Below are 19,526 nucleotides of genomic sequence, written 5' to 3'. Positions count from 1 at the left end.
AGATTGGCACGACACTGTAGATCAGCTATACTTCAGTAAAAATTAAATTAAATTTAAAAAAGAAAGAAAGAAATGGCGAGTGTAGATAGTTCCTTCTCAAGGTGTGTTTCGGTAAAGAAAGAAATGCGTGATAACTGAATCTAGGTGGTCACTGTACTGTTCTTTCAACTCTTCTGTATGTTTGAATTTTTTCGTAACAGAGAGTTGGAAAAATGAGAGTGTTAAAGCTTTTGAAAATATTTTTTAATATGGGAAAAAATAACATTTGTTTGCTATTGGGAAGGGACAAGGTCTAGGGAACAAAAGTTGGCCTTAGTTATGAGTATGACACTTCAAAGAGAAAAGAAAGTAGAGATCGTAGGCACAAATGCAAACAAGTGGTGGTACGGAGCCTGCAGAAGTTATGTTCTGATTCAGATATTTCAGTGCAGTGATGAGCAGGATCATCTGTTGAGAATAAGAATAAGGGAGGACGTGTTGGAAATGTGAACTCAAAGAAGAAAGTATGAATAGTTATCTAGGGGAATGGGAGAATAACTGGGCTAGTAACTATAGGACAATTGCTTGGCAGTTTAAGGGCCTCAATCCCTTGAATTTTTTTTTAAGAATTTTTTTCCAACTCTCTTGAGATTTTTTAATTGAGGTATAATTGACATACAACATTATATTAGTTCCAGGTTGTAGCATAATGATTCCATATTTGTATATATTTGTATATATTGCAAAATGACCCCTACAATAAGTCTGGTTAACATTCATCACCATACAATTACAGAATTTTTTTCCTTGTAGTGAGAACTTTTAAGATTTACTCTCTAGCAACTTTCAAATATGCAATACAGTTTTATTAACTGTAGTCACCATGCTGTGACATACATTTCATAACTGGAATTTTGTACCTTTTGACCCCCTTCACCCATTTCGCCTGTACCCCAGCCCCCACCCCCCATCTCTGGCAGCCACCCGTCTGTTCTCTGTTTCTGTGAGCTTGGGTTTGTTTGTTTATTTTAGATTACACATATAAGTGAGATCATATGATATTTGTCTTTCTCTGTCTGACTTACTTCACTTAGCATAACACCCTCAAGGTCTACCCATGTTGTCACAAATGGCAAGATTTAGTTCTTTTTTATGGCTGAATAATATTCGTGTGTGCGTGTATCACATTTTCTTTATCCACTCATCCATCGATGGACACTTAATTTGTTTCCATATCTTTCACTCACTTGAATTTAAGGTGAGACGAGCCAGCATGCGTTTTTCTCTCGCCAGCTGCATTCATCTGTGCAGGTCCATGCCCAGAGTAAGAAGGAAATGGAATTTAACCAGAGCTGTGTTTCAGCTGAGTGAGGGAGGAGCAAAGAAGTTGAGGATGAATGTAAGGAGGTGATTGTACTGTTTGACTTGGAATTTAAGCTGGGTGAGAATAGCAGTAAGAACATAAGGAGGTAAAGGACAGTGAAAAGATGGTAGAACCAATGGCTTGAAGATCCCAGTGTGTTGAAGGACTGTTGGAGTTTTGCTACAAGAGCAGGTGAGCTATAGACATAAATAGGTGGAGACAGTCAGAGACTGGGAGTTTGAGATTGAGATTAGAGAGAGCTTTAGTTAGTAATGGCCTGGTCTAGGATATAATTTAGGAGTAAATAGCTGAGGCAAGGTAGAGAGTAAGATCACTGGAGGAGAAGAAGTCAAGGCAGGTCTGCCTTGGAGTTTACCAGTTTAGATTTAGAAGGAAGCTCATCTCTCCTGTTTCCTGCTTTTTGAAGAAGGAATACACTATAGGTATTGAGACTGATGATAACTGCTTCAGAGTTTCTCTTCATCACTTTATATTTGACTGAGCCTGCAGTTGAGGCGGGGAGGGAACCGCTAAGGAAGGTGGTGCTAGACCAAACACAAGGATCATTAACGGTCTATGGCAATAGATAGTCAATCATCAGGGCTGCCAGAGATCAGAAAGGCAGCTAAGGTCATGGAGAGCCTGGGGGAAGAGAGCCAGACAAGCATCAGAATTAAGGCTCTTGGCTGTCACATGTAAGAGATTAAGTCACAGAGGCCCTCATAAGGTACTGAGGGCAGGAAAGGCTAAGGATTTGAGCCTAAGTCAGTACTATCAATAACATGGAGCATCTAAAGGTCTTCCAAGGAGTGGACAACATGGGCTGGGGCTTGCTTGTCTCCAGGACCCTTTACTGTACCAGGCATTAGCCGTGCCATGTCTTGGGAAGGTCCCTAGAATGACCTACAGAAAGTCTCTGGTTCTCTTCTTGATGGTTGGCTGGTTGGCCATTGGGTGCTGAGTGCAGCAGAGAGTAGGGGAGCTCGGGATGGATGTGTGTGAAAGAGGAAATTGAAGGCTGCAGCTCAGTGATTTTTGGCTGTGACAAATCCCTGCTCCATGTGCAGGGCCCGTTGTTGTGGCTGTTTATTCATTTGTTCATTGATTACCTTCAACATGCTATGTGCTTTCTAAGTATTAGGCATGTGTGGTAAAGAGAATACACAGTGATGAGGCAGTCTCTCTCAGAGTGCCTCTTAGCTTGTCATGAGTTCAGATAGAGGACCATTTGGGTTTGCAGGGGTCAGGACATCTGTGTAGAGGTGAGAAATGGCAGTAGTGAGAGTAGCAGCATCTGTGTTTGTACAGGGCCTGGAATTCTTATTGTAGTACAATCTCCCTTTGCATCCTGATAATACAACTGTGACAGGGGTTCCCATCTATCACTAGCATGACCCATTCCATTTGGCAATTGATCTGGTGTCTGGGGAGAGAGAATTCTGCCCCTGATGCCTCACCCAAGGTCTCCAAAGTCAAGAATAATGCTGGAGCCCCTGGACTAAAGAAGGTAGCGAGAGTATTCCCCATAGGACTAGAGCCCCCAGCTAGGGCCAAGAAGGGCCAGCATGGGCAATTCCAAGAGCAGTCTGCATTAATGTATTGCCCACCCTGGGACAGTGAAGAGAAGTGTGATGAAATCCAGCCACATGGGTTCAAGGGCTTCAGACTTCCCTGGCCAGCACAGTTGGCATGCCCTTCACACTTCCCTGCAGAGAGAAGCAGTTAGGTCATGCTCAGACCCTAGAGGCAGCGAATAGCCAGATAGGTTGCCCCTCAGTCTGTGACTTGGGTGCTCTTCACTGAAGAGAGAGGGAGAAAGAGAGAGAGGAATAGGCTTAGGGGGAGAAAATAGACTCCTTTTTAAAAATACGTTGAGCCTAGGTGCCAGTGGAATATCTCAGGCAAGATGTTTCAGAAGCAGTTGCATGTAAGACTTGAACTCAGGGTATAGGTCTGAGCGTAAGATGGAGATCAGCAACCACCAGTTGGACATAGGCGTCTGGATGTTTGGAACTTGAACCCTCCTGAAACAATCACATTTTCCAGCCTTTTCTTTGCAGTCCTTCCTGGGACTATAAGCAGTGGTGGTCGGCAACAGCTGCCCCTGTGCCCTCACCCAGGCTGCCTTCCTCAGCCCCTTTCTCTGAAGGTAGAGGGTCTCATCTGAGAGCACAGCTGCTGTTCATTCACAGTCATGTTGTCTCATTTCTGAGCAGAGAAAAAAATGGCTGAACCCTTCTGGAAATTCCATTTTCCTATGGGGCTCAGGAAATAATATACCTGTATTAGTTTCCTTTTGCTCCTGTAACAAATGATTCTCTCACAGCTCTGGAAGCCAGAAGTCCAAAATCAGCATCTTTGGGCTGAAATCAAGGTGTCAGCAGGGCTGCTGCACTCCCTCCAGATGCTCTGAGAGGTTATCCGTTCCTTGCCTCCTCCAGCTTCTGGTGGCTGCTGGCATCACTTCAGTCTCTGTCCCTGAGGTCACATTGCCTTTTCTTCTGTATGTGGTAAAATCTCCCTGTGCCTCTCTCTTTTAAGGACACTTGTGAATGCATTTAGGGCCCACCTGGATGATCCAAGACAATCTCCTCATCTCAAGATCTTACCTTTATGAAGCTTTTATACTAATAGGGAAACACCAACAATTAACAACTTATAAGCAAATTATTTAGTAAATTAGAACAAGACAAATACTGTGGGGAAAAAAGAAACAGTATGGCAAAGTGATAGGAGCAGGTTGAGTGTTAAATAGGATGGTCAGGGTTCACCTCATGGGAAAGGCAAAATTTGGGTACAGACTGGAAGGAGGTGAGGGAGTTAGCCAGCTGAATATCTGGAGGGGAGTGTTCTAGGCAGAGGAAACAGCTCCAGTAAAGGCCCCAAGGCAGCAAGGAGTATGGCTGTGGCACAGTGAGAAGAGGGACGGCAGTGGGTGGGGGAGGGAGGTGTCTGGGATCATGGATGGCCTTGTAGGCCACTGTAAGGACTTCACCCTTTACTCTGATTGACATAGTAAAACATTGCACATGAGGAGAGGTTGATCTTCAATAGCTGAGTGGATGCTTCCTCATTGTTATCAAGAGGAAAGGAGGAAAAGTGGAGCAGATGCCAGTGGTTTTGTAGATTTGGTGGGAGGCAGATCTCTGAACTCACTTCATAAATATTAATTCAGCACCTACCTACCATGCAAGGCACAATTCTAGGTGCTGGGGGATATGGCAGTGAACAAAATAGGCAGATCCCTAGTCACACAGAGCTTGCATTCTCCAATTATAATAAACTGGTACACATGAGAGAGAGTAAGCAAATGAACAAGATAATTTTAAATGGTGCTAAATGTTTACGAAGAAAATAAAACAAAGGTGAGTGATAGAGACAGGAGGAGGAAACCCACCCTTGACAGAGGGGTCAGAGAAGACCTCTCTGAAGAGGTGACATTTGAACAGAGATCCGAATGAAAACGAAGAGCCAGCCTCGGGAAGGTCCAGAGGGGTTCTGGAAAGGTCTAGAGGCAGAGTGATGTTTGTTGTATTCAAGGACTGGACAGGAGGCCAATGTATACTGTTTCGTGGTGAGTCAGGAGGAGGACCTGAAATGAGGTGAGAGGCGGGTGAGGAGGATTAGTCATTGTCATCTGTAGTTTGGTTTTGTTCAGAGGGCAGTGAGAAGGTTTTAGGCAGAGGAATGTCATGATATGGTTGATGATTTAGGAGTACGCTTCTGGCCTTTCTAGAGAATGGAATGAGGGGCCAGAGCAGAAGCTGGTCACTGACCATTGCAGCAGCCACAAGGTGATGATTTGGACCTGGGCGGTAGTAGCGGAGACGGAGGTAAGTGGAGGGATTCTCATTATGTTTAGAGAGTAACAGGATTTGCTGATGACCCAGATGAGAGACAGACAGGAAAAAGGAATGAGTCAAGAATGACTTCGTCCAACTGGCAAGATAGAGGATTGTTTATAAAATAGGTGTTTCTCTTTGTAGAATGTGATGATCCAGGGCCAATGGTACTAAAAAATAAAAGAATGACTCCTAGGTTTCACTTGATCAGCTGCACTGGCCTGGCCTGGCCTTCCTCACCATCAAAGCCACAGCCACCACCCCTCCACCGCGGCCCTATCCATCATCGCTGGTATTCTCACCATCTGTTTGAGTTCTGTCACGCTCCTGTCCTTCCAGCTCACCTTATAAAGCAGTGCCCAAACTTGGTGAAATTGATCCAGCCACTTTTCCTGCTTGTTTCTGGGCTGCTGAACTGTTAACAGAGACACACGAATACATGTATTGGCCCCACGGTGGCGTCCTGGTCTTCAGCCTCTGCCAGTGCTCAGCACTGCTCAGCAGTCCCATCCCTGATTGACTTACCACAGTGACTGCTTCAAACCTCTCCCACTCATCAGTTCCTACAGCCCAGACCTGCACACTCGTAATCCCAAACCCCAGAGATTCCCCGGAGAAATGAGGTTGCCCCCAGCTCCCAGTGCACCTATCAGGGTAGCCACCCTCACGTGCTCCCCCTTTTCCCAGGGAAAAGGCACCCTGCCCTCTGTGTCCCTCTCCCCGTACTCTGATCCGGTCCCCTTCGCCTCCTGGAGGCCTCTCCACTGCTGCCTCTCTGTCTCTCACACCCCCTCCCTCCGCCTTCTCTGTGGGCTCCTTCCCCCAGTACAAGCAGGCTCGGGTCTCTGCCTCCCGCTGCGCTTGCCAGCTCCCGGTCCCTTTCTGTCCTCTCCTCCACTACCACGTTTCTACAGAGATCACCTCCTGTCTCTCAAACACTCTCGCTTTTCTCCCTGTGCGACGCCCTGTGGTCTGGTTTTGCCCTCTCCATCCCTGATGGCGCGCTTCCCCAAGGGTCCAGTGACTTTCATGTATCCCGAAGGCAGTGCCATAATTAAAAGTATGGATGTACATTGTGCCGATCCATGAGGTTCTTGTGTGGATGAAATAGGACGACAAGCATAGAACACTTAGGACAGTGTCTAGAACATTGCAAGAGCTCAGTACCTGTAAACTGCTGTTATTACTCTTGTTATTGTGGCGTTTGTCATATGTTTCACTGTTGCCTCTGTGTGTATTTGGCTGCCTCATCCATTAATCACGAAGCTGGGACTCTGAGCTGTTTATTGTCATATTTCCCAGTGACTAGCACGGTACCTGGGATAAGCTGGGTCTTAGCACTTATTGGAGAGCTGGAGGGTGGGCACTGGGGATCGGATCGTGTCCTTGGGCTCTGGGTTAAGTGGCCTCTGTAGACATTCTGGCCATTGTCCAGGCTCTCACTGGGGGAGGTGTGCTTGCCTCTCGTGGCAGCTTCTCAGCTTGCCGTTCTCTCCTCGCCTCCCCACGCTCCCCTCCCCTTACCAGGAAGTCGGGCCCCTTCCCTTCCTCCTTGGTCCACGCTGGGTACAGGCTGTCAGCAGAGTCAGGGGAGCCCTGTCAGCAGGAGCCCAGGCACTGCCCCCTTGAGAGCCTCCTTCAGCACAGGCCTCCCTGCCTGTCATATGTGTCATGCATGTGGCTCCAGCCTGTCTGGACACAGATGTGGCCAAAGTCCCTAAGCAGGCAGAGGGGCAGCAGCTGGCAGTATTTCAGACCAGGAGGGGTTTACTAGGAAACAGTAAGGACATCACTGGAAGCCTGGCCCTTCGGAGCAGGGAGATCAAAGTGTCCATGATGTGCCGCACAAGGCAGTCCTCAGAGCTCCGCAGGTGAGCAGAAACTCCACCTGCATTGGCCCAGGGAGACCCACACTGTGGAGCCGGTCACCCTGAGCGCTCCTCCCTCTTCCAGCCAGCAGTCAGTTACGGAGCACCTGCTGCATCCTGGCTGTGTGCCAGGGAGGGAACAGGCACATTAGTGTGCAGTCAGTGCCAGGAAGGTGCACGGAGAACAGTGGGGACCTGGAGAGGCTCCGTCAGCCCTGTGTGGCTCAGGGAAGACCCTACCTGTGCAGAGGCAGAGACGCTGGAGTTGGGCTGAAGAAGGAGCAGAAATTCAGCATGCGAATGAGAAGGGGAAGAGAATTCCAGGCAAAGGGAACAGCAAGTGGAAAGGCATGGAGCTGTTAAAGAGCCTGGCAGATTCTAGAATCTATAAGTAGTTGGATATGGCTAGAGCTTAGGGAAAGGGAGGAGAAGAGAGGGGTATCTGAGGCGGGGAGGTTGACACAGGAGAGTCAGATCACAGGGGCTTTGGAAACCAGACGAAGGAGCTTAAGCATTGTCCTCTAGTAGCTGTTGTAGTCAGTAGAAATCCATATCAAACTAATTTAAACAAAAAGGAAATTGATTGGCTTACTTACCTGTTAAGTTCAGGGCCGAACTATCTTCAGGCCCCCCTGGACTAGGACTCAAACAGTGTCTTTCTCCCCACGTCTTGGCTCTGCTTTCCCTGGGTTTGACTGTTCTGTAGACAGTTTCTCTGTGTAGCCACAGAAGATGGCTCCAGCGGTTCTAGGCCCAGGGGTGGCAAATTTTTTTTCTTACAAGTCCAGATAGTGAGTATTTTGGGCTTTGCAGGCCATATATTCTCTGTCACAACTTACCAACTCTGCTGTTTTAACGTTAAAGCAAACAATAGACATTAGGTAAATGAATGAGTGTGGCTGTGTTTTAATAAAACTTTATTTATACAAGTAGGCAGCTGGCCTCTGGGCCATGGTTTGCACAAGCACTGTTCTAGGCGTACATGGTCTTTACAGCTCACTATCTCGGAGAAAAAGAGAGACTCCCATATACCCTAGTGTCCAAATATTAAATCCCAGAGAAGAATTTGATTCATCCCACTTGGATCAGGTGCCCATTGTTGAGCCAGTTACTATGGTTCTGAGGGGTGAAGTATCTTAATTGGTCAGCCTGGACCATGCGCCCATCGCAGCAGCAGTGGTGGGGGTCAGCTCAACTAGGACCATATGGAATGAAAAGTAGGTGCTTTACAGAAGAAGGGGGGAAGGAACCAGATATCCACTGCAAGGCGCTAACAAGAAAGAGCATGAACTGAGTGCCCCAAGTTGCCAGTGATGATCCACCTTGAAACTGGCCCTGACACTGCCTCAGGGCATCAGGCCAGCCCTGGCTGTGCTGATGCACACCCTGCCCCGGCCTTTTCCCTCTGTGCAGAGCCTGCACCTCAGCTGCCTTATATTTACACCCAGTCAGAATGCACTTGCCCACTCAGTCCTTCCTCACACATTGCTGCGCCTGCCTGGGTGGGACTAGAGGGCAGGTCACTGGGTGGGGGGCCAGGCTGAAGCTCCCCTGCCCTTGGCAGGTGCTGCTCCACCCTGACAGCTTTAGCAGCCTCTCTCCTTGTCTCGAAGGGAGGGTTGCTTCTGGTTCTCTTCTCTCCTGTGCCATTGTCTGCACGACCCTCCTCCTTGAATACCCTTCCCACCATGCTCCAAGAGCCTCACATTTACTTGTCTTCCAAGGCTCAGCTTGGTTTTGTCATCATCTCCTTCAAGATTTTGCTATACCCCTAAGTTGGTCTGAGACCTTTATACCCCTCCCTATTCCAAAACACAGGATGTGCAGACTTATTTTCTTATGGTTATTTGTTTACCTGTGTCTACCATTAGCTCCTGAGGAGAAGGACCAAAGCTAGTTTACCTTAGGTCCCCAGCCAGCACTCAGCACGGAACCTGACCCCGAGTAGGCAAGCAGTTGTTGGATGGGGCTGCGTCCTCCAGCTCCATCTGGTCCTGCATAAGATTGGAGGCAGGCACTTCATGCTCTTGCTTGGAACGGTACTTGTTGGTTGATACCTGCTCTTTGTCTTCTCTGCCTCTTCTCACAGGATATAGACCCACCTGCCCTGCATATTCATGAACCTTTCTCCTCAGACTCCTGCTCTCTCATGGGACCCATTCAGGTGGGTCAGCAAGAGAAGTGGCAGCAAGACATAAGCTGGACAAGGCATTGACAAAGTGCTTATCTTGTTTGCTTGGACATATACCAAGGTCTTACTGTGCAGGGCCATTTATGGTGGGGCTGCCACAGCGAGATCCCAGACAAGAATAGGTAGATCCTAGAAAACGTGTGTCCCTCTGCTTCGTCCACCCCACCGCTTCCCAGAGCAGGTTCTAGAAAGGAGGATCTCTGGAGTTTGGCTTTCACCCTACTGGATGACAGTCTCACTCATTTTGGGCCAAGGCCTGTGGCTGAATCTGGCAGACTGATGTGCTGTGGCCCCTGGTCTCAGGACCCACTACTGGGCTCTGCCTTCCTCTTGTCTCCTGGGCTGCTTGGGCTCTTGTGGCCAGAAGGCTGGCCCCACAACCAAACAGGCACAGATGGAAAGCTGAAACTGTGTGTTGCCCTAATCCAGCAAACCCACATCTGGAGGCACCTTTTTTTTTTTTTTTTTTTGCGGTACGCGGGCCTCTCACTGTTGTGGCCTCTCCCGTTGCAGAGCACAGGCTCCGGACACGCAGGTTCAGCGGCCATGGCTCACGGGCCCAGCCGCTCCATGGCATGTGGGATCTTCCCGGACCGGGGTACGAACCCGTGTCCCCTGCATCGACAGGCGGACTCTCAACCACGGTGCCACCAGGGAAGCCCCTGGAGGCACCTTTTTCAGTTGGGATGGTGGGAACTAGGAGGAAGATCCTACTCTGGGTCTGCTGGTACCACAGAGAACTACTACCCTCCCAGTTAGTAAGACTCAGTTAGCTTTCCTGCTGGTCTCTGGGCACAGGCTTGATGTTCTGGGCCTTAGGAAATGGTTTAGGTGGGCAAACCAGAATTGGGGACATTCACCTTCTACACTGCACCTCAGCCACACTGCTGGGCATTAAGTGAACTAAGAGATCCCTTTGGGGGTTCCTGGGTTGCCCATCCTGGCTGGCAGACTGACCATCGTGCCGAGTCATCATCCTCTCTCAGTTTATAGGCCTGTGGGCAGGGCAGCCTCATGGGTCCTGGGGTCCAGCCTTGTTATGAGAGGCACAGGGGTCAGACCCACCCTTAGCATGTACCCTCCTAGAGCCTCAACTCTCCACATTGCTACGCTCTAGGATCCAAGAAGAAAAGATGCACTGGTCCCCGTACAACTTCCGCCTCCTCCTTCCCCTGTTCCTTCTCACGCACTCACACACACCCTCCTGAAACCTGATCCCAAGGCTGCTTTGTGTGCTGGGGCTCTCGGCAGAGCTGGCAGAGCTGGCAGAGCTGGCGGGCTGGGGCCTGTCTGCTGGAGCCTGCCGCACCCTGCCCCGCTACCCCCTTGGCCAAGGCACGCAGGTCAGGTGTCGCACACCCCTGCTAGTCTGGCCAGTTATTCTGCACCTCAAGGGCCACCTCCACCCTGGCTGGGCCCCCAAACTGGCACACTGGCCTCTGGACAGAAGCCCCTGAATTCTCTTCCAGATGTAGCATGGGGCTCTGCCCAGACCACCTGCAGAATTAACACAAACACACACACATACACCACCTCTACCATCACCACACCCCATTTCCTGTTGTTTATGGCCCTCCCTGCTCAGCTTCCAAGGCCTCTGCAGGCACTAAGCCACCTCCTGGGGGAAGGCTGTCCAGAGGAAGCAGCATCTGAACTTAAAGAATGAGAAGGGATTTTCCAGGCAAATAGAGAGGGAAGGGATTGGGGAATACAGGGAGGGGTGAGAGGGGTACATTTCAGGCAGAGACTACATGTGTAAATGCATGAAGCCTGGCATGTTCAGGGAGCTACAAATAGTGTATGGTTTGTAGGACGCAACTAGTCTCAGAGGAGTAAAATCCAGATTGCAGTAGATTGAGGAGTGAATAGGAGATGAGGAAGTTGAGACAGAATATCCACTGCTCTTTATCGAGGTTTTGCCATGAAAGGATAAAGAGAGAGACTGGTAGCATGGGTACATGGTCAGGAAAGTTGATTGAGTTTGTTTGTTTGTTTTCATGTAGGAGAGACCTGAGCTTGCTGTATGCTTAGGGGGAAACAAACAGGAGTGGGCTGCATAGTGTGATGGAGAGATCAGCTTTGATGGGTCTAGGGTGGGGGAAGGAAGTAAGAAGCTGAAGGAGTTCCTATCTGATTGGCTTGGTTTTGTCTGTGAAGTGAGAAAAAAGAAGAGATATCTGCTTAGATAAAGTGGGAAAAGGATAGAGAGTTTATGGAGAGTGGAGAAGGTTTGGAATAGCTGCTGAGCAAAGGTGAGGGTCCAACTAAGGCTCAGTCCGTGAATTTGTAGTGGTACCAGTCTGTGTGTGTGTGTGTGTGTGTGTGTGTGTGTGTGTGTGTGTGTTTTCTAGCAGCACTTTGAGTATATAAAGTGCAAGAGTGTAGGATTCGATTAATCTCTGATTGGGTTTTGCCTTATGGATGGGACAAAAAGACAGTGGAACAAGAGGGTATAGCATCCTGGCAAGAGAGAGACTAAAGAGGTGGATGGGATTCTAACCAGGAAAAAGATATAACCTGGGAATGAAGAAAACTTTTTAAACTAAAACTCAAAACCCAGAATCAATAAGGGAAAAGATTGATAAATTTGACACCACTTTTTAAAAAATTATTTATTTATTTTTGCCTGTGTTGGGTCTTTATTGCTGCGCGTGGGCTTTCTCTAGTTTTGGCGAGCGGGGGCTACTCTTCGTTGTGGCACACAGGCTTCTCATTGCAGTGACTTCTCTTGTTGCAGAACAGGGCTCTAGGCTCATGGGCTTCAGTAATTGTGGCTCGCGGGCTTATTTGCTCCGCGGCATGTGGGATCTTCCCGGACGAGGGCGCAAACCTGTGTCCCTTGCATTGGCAGGCAGATTGTTAACCACTGCGCCACCAGGGAAGTCCCAACTTTTTTTTTTTTTTTTTTTTTTTTGGCCACGCTGCACGGCTTGCTGGATCTTAGTTCCCCGACCAGAGATTAAACCTGGACCCTTGGCAGTGAAAGCATCAAGTCCTAACCACTGGACTGCCAGGGAATTCCCTTTGACTACACTTTTAAAAAAAATATGTTGTATAAAAGGGGGAAAAAGAAAGCAAGAAAGGAAAACACCACAAGCCAAGTGAATAAATAAACTCAAGTTATATCTCAATAGAGATATATTTGTAACCGTATCTCAGAGGGTTCATGTATTTAATATATAAAGAGCTTAAAAAAAAGGGAAGATTGTTAGCTAATGCTGTAGTAGTAATCATATTGTCACATATGTGTATGAAAACCTCTTGTACACCTTAAACTTATACAGTGTTATATATCAATTATAGTCAATTATATCATAATAAAGCTAGGGGGGAAAAGAAGAAAAAACCCATAACCTTTTGGAAAAATGGGCAAGAGATATGAACAAAATTCATAGAAAAATTCACAAATGGCCCTTCCATATATGACAGTGTTCAATTCCACACATAGTAAAAGAAATGCAAATTAAAACCACGCTGAGAGGGCTTCCCTGTGGCGCAGTGGTTGAGAGTCCGCCTGCCGACGCAGTGGACACAGGTTCGTGCCCCGGTCCGGGAAGATCCCACATGCCGCGGAGTGGCTGGGCCCGTGAGCCATGGCCGCTGAGCCTGCGCGTCCGGAGCCTGTGCTCCGCAATGGGAGAGGCCACAACAGTGAGAGGCCCGCGTACCGCAAAAAAAAAAAAAAAAACACGCTGAGATACTGTTCCTCTCCTGTCAGACTGGCAAAATTGAAATGTTCGACAGTATACTCTGTTGGTGAGGCTGTGGTGAAAACAACACTGTCATTTGTTGCTTGTGGGTAATGTGAAATGGTGTGATCCTGGTGGAGGGGAGTTTGGCAATATGGAGCAAAATTATATATACGCATTTTCCCTTTGATCCAGCAAACCCACTTCTAGGAATCTATTCCAAAGCTACATTGGCAAACAGAAAAGATATATGCATGAAGTTATTCACTGTAACCCCTGTTAGTGGTACCTACCCTACAACAGACTGGAAACCACCCAGGGGACTGATTGAATGATATATGTACATAACCATAATGGAGTATAATCAAGTATATACCTCTACTGGTGTGCAGTAATTACCAGGATATATTGTATAGTGAAAAAAATCAAAAGGTAAAACTGTATATGTTACCTTTCTATTGAATATAGATGTATGGATAAAGAAGATGTGGTACATACATACAATGGAATATTACTCAGCCATAAAAAAGGAACAACATTGGGTCATTTGTAGAGATGTGGATGGACCTAGAGTCTGTCATACAGAGTGAAGTAAGTCAGAAAAAGAAAAACAAATACTGTATATTGACGCATATTTGTGGAATCTAGAAAAATGGTACAGATGAACCTATTTACAGGGCAGGAATAGAGACACAGACATACAGAGCAGACATGTGGACATGGGCTATGGGGTGTGGGATAAATTGGGAGATTGGGATTGACGTATGTGAACTGCCATGTGTAAAACAGATAGCTAGTGGGAACCTGCTGTATAGCGCAGGGAGCTCAGCTCAGTGCTCTGTGGTGACCTAGATAGGTGGGATGGGGGGTGGAGGGTGAGAGGGAGGTCCAAGACGGAGGGGATATATGTATACATATAGATGATTCACTTCGTTTTACAGCAAAAAGTAACGCAACATTGTAAAGCAACTATACCCCAATTAAAAAAAAAAAAAAAAGAAGAAGGGAATAGGAGTTCACATACACACATTATGTACTTATACCAAAAAAAAAGGAAAAAATAAAAACTAATAAAAATGAATACTATATGGGAATAGAAGTAACAGGAGTTGGACACAGAAATGAAAGTTTGACTTCTCTGAATATATCTTGCTTTGTGAATTTAATTTTGGAATTCTATAGTTTTATATCATCATAAAACAAAGTTAAATTAATATGAGGGGTAAGCAAACTCTAGAAGCAAAAGCAAAATGAAACAAATGAACTTAACTATATGTATTGCTGATGAAGTAAACTCAGCAGGATTATTCCAAAATAATTCTGCAAAAGCAAAGTAATTTATCTGTATTTCTCTAGTGGGGTATTCCCTAAATCATTTTTAGTAATGGTAGTATTAGTAATAATACTGGTGTTTTTATTTTGAAACTATTCTACATATTTTATATATGTATCTATATGTATGGATATATTAGGATAAAGCAAATAATTAATTATGTTACTATCACTATAAACAAGGATATCAGCTTACAAGAAAAGAGTTATAAATATAAAATCAAATGGTTTCAGCGTATTTTTTCATTTGTGTGTCCTTGTACATTAGATTTGGAGAAGTCATTTTTAATCAGGTTACCAGCCGCTTATGGTTTTTGTTCTGTCCATTTGCATAGCAATATTTTCATAATATTATAAAGTGAAAAAAGTAGTCTACAGAGCAATCTAAAAAATAATATGGGAAAAGGAAAGTCCGTACAGATATATACCAAAGGTTAATTGTCTCTGTGTTGTAGGATTATGAGTATTTTTTACTTGTGTGTGTGCACGCCTATCTGTATTTTTTCCCAAAATTAACACTTTATAAGCACCAAAAATGAGGCGTTTTAAAATTTTTTATTTATTTTATTTATTTATTTTTGGCTACGTTAGGTCTTTATAGCTGCGCGCGGGCTTTCTCTAGTTGTGGCAAGTGGGGGCTACTCTTCCTTGCGGTCTGCGGGCTTCTCATTGTGGTGGCTTCTCTTGTTGTGGAGCACGGGCTTTAGGCATGCAGGCTTCAGTAGTTGTGGCACGTGGGCTCAGTAGTTGTGGCTTGCAGGCTCTAGAGCGCAGGCTCAGTCGTTGTGGCGCACGGGCTTAGTTGCTCCGCGGCATGTGGGGTCTTCCCAGACCAGGGCTTGAACCCGTGTCCCTTGCATTGGCAGGTGGATTCTTAACCACTGTGCCACCAGGGAAACCCAATAAGGGGGTGTTTTTAAGTAAAAATTAATATAATGAACTTTCTCATCAGCTGAAAAGATGGGGGAAGAGAGAAGACAAGGAAAAAATGTGTTGAGACCATTTGGCTACATCTTAGGAGATTTTGCTAGCATATGACATGCAGTACATATTGGGAGGCAGAAAAAATCATGTCCATGCCTGACTGAGAAACTGCAAAACTTTCATAAGCTCCGTCCTGACACAGGAGAGGTTCTTGCCCCAGGCTTATTCAGGGACCTTGTGGACTCTGGTCAGAATCCTCGGGGCCTCTGGTAAAACATCAAATGTATTAATTCACTTAGATTGTGTGTACTAGGTATGAGAAACATGAGTGACCCTTCTACACAGAGGAGAAGTGTGCTAACTCAGAAGCCCAGAAGAAAGCTGCTGTGCAGGAATAGCCCTCCCACGCTATCATGTGTTGACAGCTTCTTCCTAGCAGCAAGGGATGGGGAGGGAGCAGCATTGAAAGTTTTCTGCCTCTTTCAAGTTCACTTCAAAATCTCTAGTAATGATAGACCTCCAAGTGATTAGTGCTGTTATTCCCCCTGGTCTGGTGATTGTAATGGTGTTAGTGATGATGGGAATGAGAAATGGATGCTGAGGTTAGAGTTCATTGGGGGACGGTGAATTCTAGCTTCTGGGCTGGGAGGGCCCCTCCTCCAGTCTTCAGTTTTTCAGTGGGCTGATTCAGGCTGTTAGAAACAAGAGTCAGCCACAGAGGCCTAGGCCTCCACACCTTCGTTCTCAGCCAGGAAGGCCCTAAGCACACCCCGCAACAAGGTCAACACACAGGAAGTGACCAGGTGCTGGCCATCTCCCGGGCTGCTAGGTTCCCTGAAAGGTCTCAAAATCAGGGTGCTAGGTTCCAAGTGAACTCGTGCTGTCCAAGCATCTCTGAAGAGCTTGGTTCCTCCTCTCCCTTCTCACTCTGCCCTCACTTCCTTCTGCATCCCTCTGATGCCATCCCCCACCCCCCAGCCTCCCCCCTGCCCTGCCCACTCCTCGGTTTCCCAGGAAGAGCAAGGCTTGCCTTTTCTCTCCACAACTTGGCATCGCCACATGACTCCTTCTCTCCCCCTTTTTCCCCCCATCTTTCCTCCAGACCAAAACTCCCCCTACCCGTAAACTCCTTGTCCCTCCACCACCTCCTGTGGAGCTTGGTGTTCCCTGGGTCCTCCTCTCTGCCAGCAAAAGTGCTCAGGTTTCTGCTTGTCTGAAGCCTCCCCTCAGCCCTGCCTCCCAGCTGCAGGATACTGTGGGGGTTTTTCTTCTGTCAAACCTCTATCTCCTATGGCTGTTCACCTGCTTTGCCCTCTCACCGTGAATTCTCCTTCCTCCTCACCCTGGGTGGTCCACCTCCCAGAATTCTCTCCCAAATTCTGTCTCTCTGCACAGGCTGTATTTTGGGGTATTTTTCTGCTCACTGGACAGTGTCTCATCTCCGTGTTCCCAGATTGCAGGAACAGCGTGGGCAGCAGTGACTATCTGATGGATGTGCATGTGGATAACCTGCCAGAGAGCTTCCCGCTCTGAGATGCTGATCCTGCTGCGTGCATCTTGCCTCTCCACTCCCACAGCTGGCCACATAAGGACTGGCCAGGCCTGCTCCTCCACACTCAGGCTCCACTGAACAGGATCTGTCAGACCCCGCACAGCAGCTACCCAATGTGCAGGCTGGAGTGGGGAGGAGATGCTGGAACATGGAGGATGGCTTCTGGCGGATCCACAGCCAAGACAGATGGACAGAAAGCCATTTAGCACTGCAGCCTAGTGCACTTTGGGACTCTCAACAGCCCTGTTGTATTCCAGGTTCTCCAAGCCAGCACCCATGTTCCTGGATGACTCCTTCCGCAAGTGGGCTAGGATCCGGGAATTTGTGCCGCCTTTTGGGATCAAAGGTCAAGGTATGTTGGGAACCCTGCCCCACTTTACATTAACGTCTCATCCCCCAAGCTATCTCCCTAGTGTCAGGACAGAGCTGTACCCTCAGAAGTCTCCCTGCTGGGAATCCACCCCTCTCAACAATGCCCCTACCTTCTCTCCCTCTTTCCTGTCCTTCCTTTTTTCTTACTTCTTTAGTGGAATGTTTACTCAGAAACCACCACTTTGCCAGGGGCTAGGTACACAACAGTGGAGTAGACAGGTGTGGTTCCTCTCCTCAAAAAGTTCCAGTCTAATGCAGACACAGGTACTTGGAGTGCAGTAAGGACTCTGATGAGGGAAGAACGCTGTGCTGTGAGATCACACAAAAGGGGTGCCAGAGACAGCAGTGCTAGAGGACTAGATATGAGGGGGGAAATCCCAGAGAAAATAGAGGCCATCCGGACGACTGCCCCCAGGGCCCTCCGTCATCCCCTCCTGATGTTTTTCACCTTAACCTAGCCTCCCCTCCAGTCCTTTTTTATCCTGTCCAAGGCTAACCTTTCCCCCTATGCTCTCAGAACTGTCCCCTTCTATTGCCTCAAGGACCTCACCCATGCAATTCCTGACATAAGACTTTCCCATCCCTGAGAGTTTAACAGTTCTCTTTCCGTGTCAAGTTACGTGCCCTATTTCATGGCATGGTAGAGTTTCAGCTTTAGCATCAGACATAGAAGGATCCGGTCCCAGTACTACCTCTTTATTAGCTGTGACCATGGACAAGTTACTAACATGTTTTGCTTTAGCTTCTTCATCAGTTAAGTGGAGAGAATAATACCACTGTATTAGGTTGTGGTCAGAATTAAATAAGATAACTGTTAAAGGGGTGATATCATTTGGCCAGCAGACTCAAGAACGCCTGAACCCTCTACTTAGGTGGCCCACCCCTCCCTGAAAAGAAGACAGTGGCCAGCAAAAGGATACTCTTGAACTGGAGCTTTGACCTTCAACCTCCAAGGACAAATCTCATGGGTTGGGTTGAACCACATGAAGAACTCCTTTTTCATGGGTGCAGGTAGCTAAGCAGCCTAACTTTTCTCCTAAATCCTCACTCAAGATTCTGATCCTGCTAAGCTATGAAGGGCAGGAAAGCCCGATACAGAGCCCATCATCCAGCAAGAAAAAGCACCCCATAGTTTATGACCATTCTGCTAAGGTTCCCCTCCTAGAAAACAAAAACCCAATCCATACCCTTGGCCTTGGCCAGTTAGCAGCAGTATGCTTTTCCTTAGAGGTGAAATTGGAGGTGGGAAAAGGAAGGGATCTGTGACCTTCCCCGAGGCCCACCATAAAGTGTATCTGAAGGCACTTAGTACAGAACATTTCCTTAAAGGTTTGTTTCCTTACGCATTCTCATTCGACTTCTAGAAAGATTGCCAGTGCCAACTGTCTCCTCTTACTCACCATTTACTCTTGAAGAATATCTTCTCCCCTCACCACTTCAGTGAAACTGCTCGGTGCCCCCAGGAGATCCAAAGGATACTTTTCAGTCCTTAACTTGACATCTTGGCTGCATCTGACAGTGTCGTCCAGTCCTTCTTTTAAAAAAATTACGAGGTTGCTGTGTTTAATTTCAGAGGCATCCTTTCTTTACATGAAGTATTTCAGATATATAAAAAAGCATAAAAACTAATATAATGAGCACCCACATACTCTTGTACCCAGCTTCAGAAATAAAACTTGAGTTACGACTCAAGCTCTGTGTAGCCCGTCCCCCTCCGTTCCCTGCCTTCTCCAGGAGACCAGTATCCTGGTTGTCATTCCATGCCTGTTTATATATTTCTACAGCATATTTATAGATCTGTTTAAAATATGGCACAGATGGGCTTCCTTGGTGGCGCAGTGGTTGAGAGTCCGCCTGCTGATGCAGGGGACACGGGTTCGTGCCCCAGTCCGGGAAGATCCCACATGCCGCAGAGCGGCTGGGCCCGTGAGCCATGGCCACTGAGCCTGCGCATCCGGAGCCTGTGCTCTACAGCGGGAGAGGCCACAACAGTGAGAGGCCCGCGTACCGCCAAAAAAAAAATATATATATATATATATATATATATATATATATATATATATATATATATAAATATATATATGACATGGTTTTTGCATGTTTTTGAACTTTACAAACAGTATTGTATATCGTACTTGTGTGTGTGTATTTTTCAAATTGATTTTTTGCTTACGCTTTTCAGATGTATCTGTATTGGTACACATAACTCTAGGTCATTGATTTTGCAACTGCTGTGTAGTATTCCATGTACCACATTTAATCTATTTTCCTTCGGTGGACTTTTTTTTTTTTTGGTATGTGGGCCTCTCCCTGTTGTGGCCTCTCCCATTGCGGAGCACAGGCTCCGGATGCGCAGACTCAGCGGCCATGGCTCACGGGCCCAGCCGCTCCGCGGCATGTGGGATCTTCCCGGA

General features: G+C 47.1%; 1 protein-coding gene across 3 annotated transcripts in view; it reads left to right on the top strand.

Moving 5' to 3' along the window:
- The window catches only part of ST3GAL3 (ST3 beta-galactoside alpha-2,3-sialyltransferase 3), a 227,828-nt gene that overhangs the window by 181,676 nt on the left and 26,626 nt on the right, over window positions 1-19,526 (top strand). For all 3 annotated transcript variants that reach the window (XM_081223895.1, XM_081223894.1, XM_081223893.1), the window contains one exon: window positions 16,998-17,092. In XM_081223895.1, coding sequence (XP_081080021.1) covers window positions 16,998-17,092 — 95 coding nt within the window. The remainder of the gene's footprint in view (window positions 1-16,997; window positions 17,093-19,526) is intronic.

Source organism: Mesoplodon bidens (assembly GCF_964165515.1).
Source record: "Mesoplodon bidens genome assembly, chromosome: 2".
In the NCBI taxonomy this organism is placed as follows: Eukaryota; Metazoa; Chordata; class Mammalia; order Artiodactyla; family Ziphiidae; genus Mesoplodon; species Mesoplodon bidens.
Note: the sequence above shows the minus strand (reverse complement) of the source record. Positions and strands in the feature narration are given on the sequence as shown.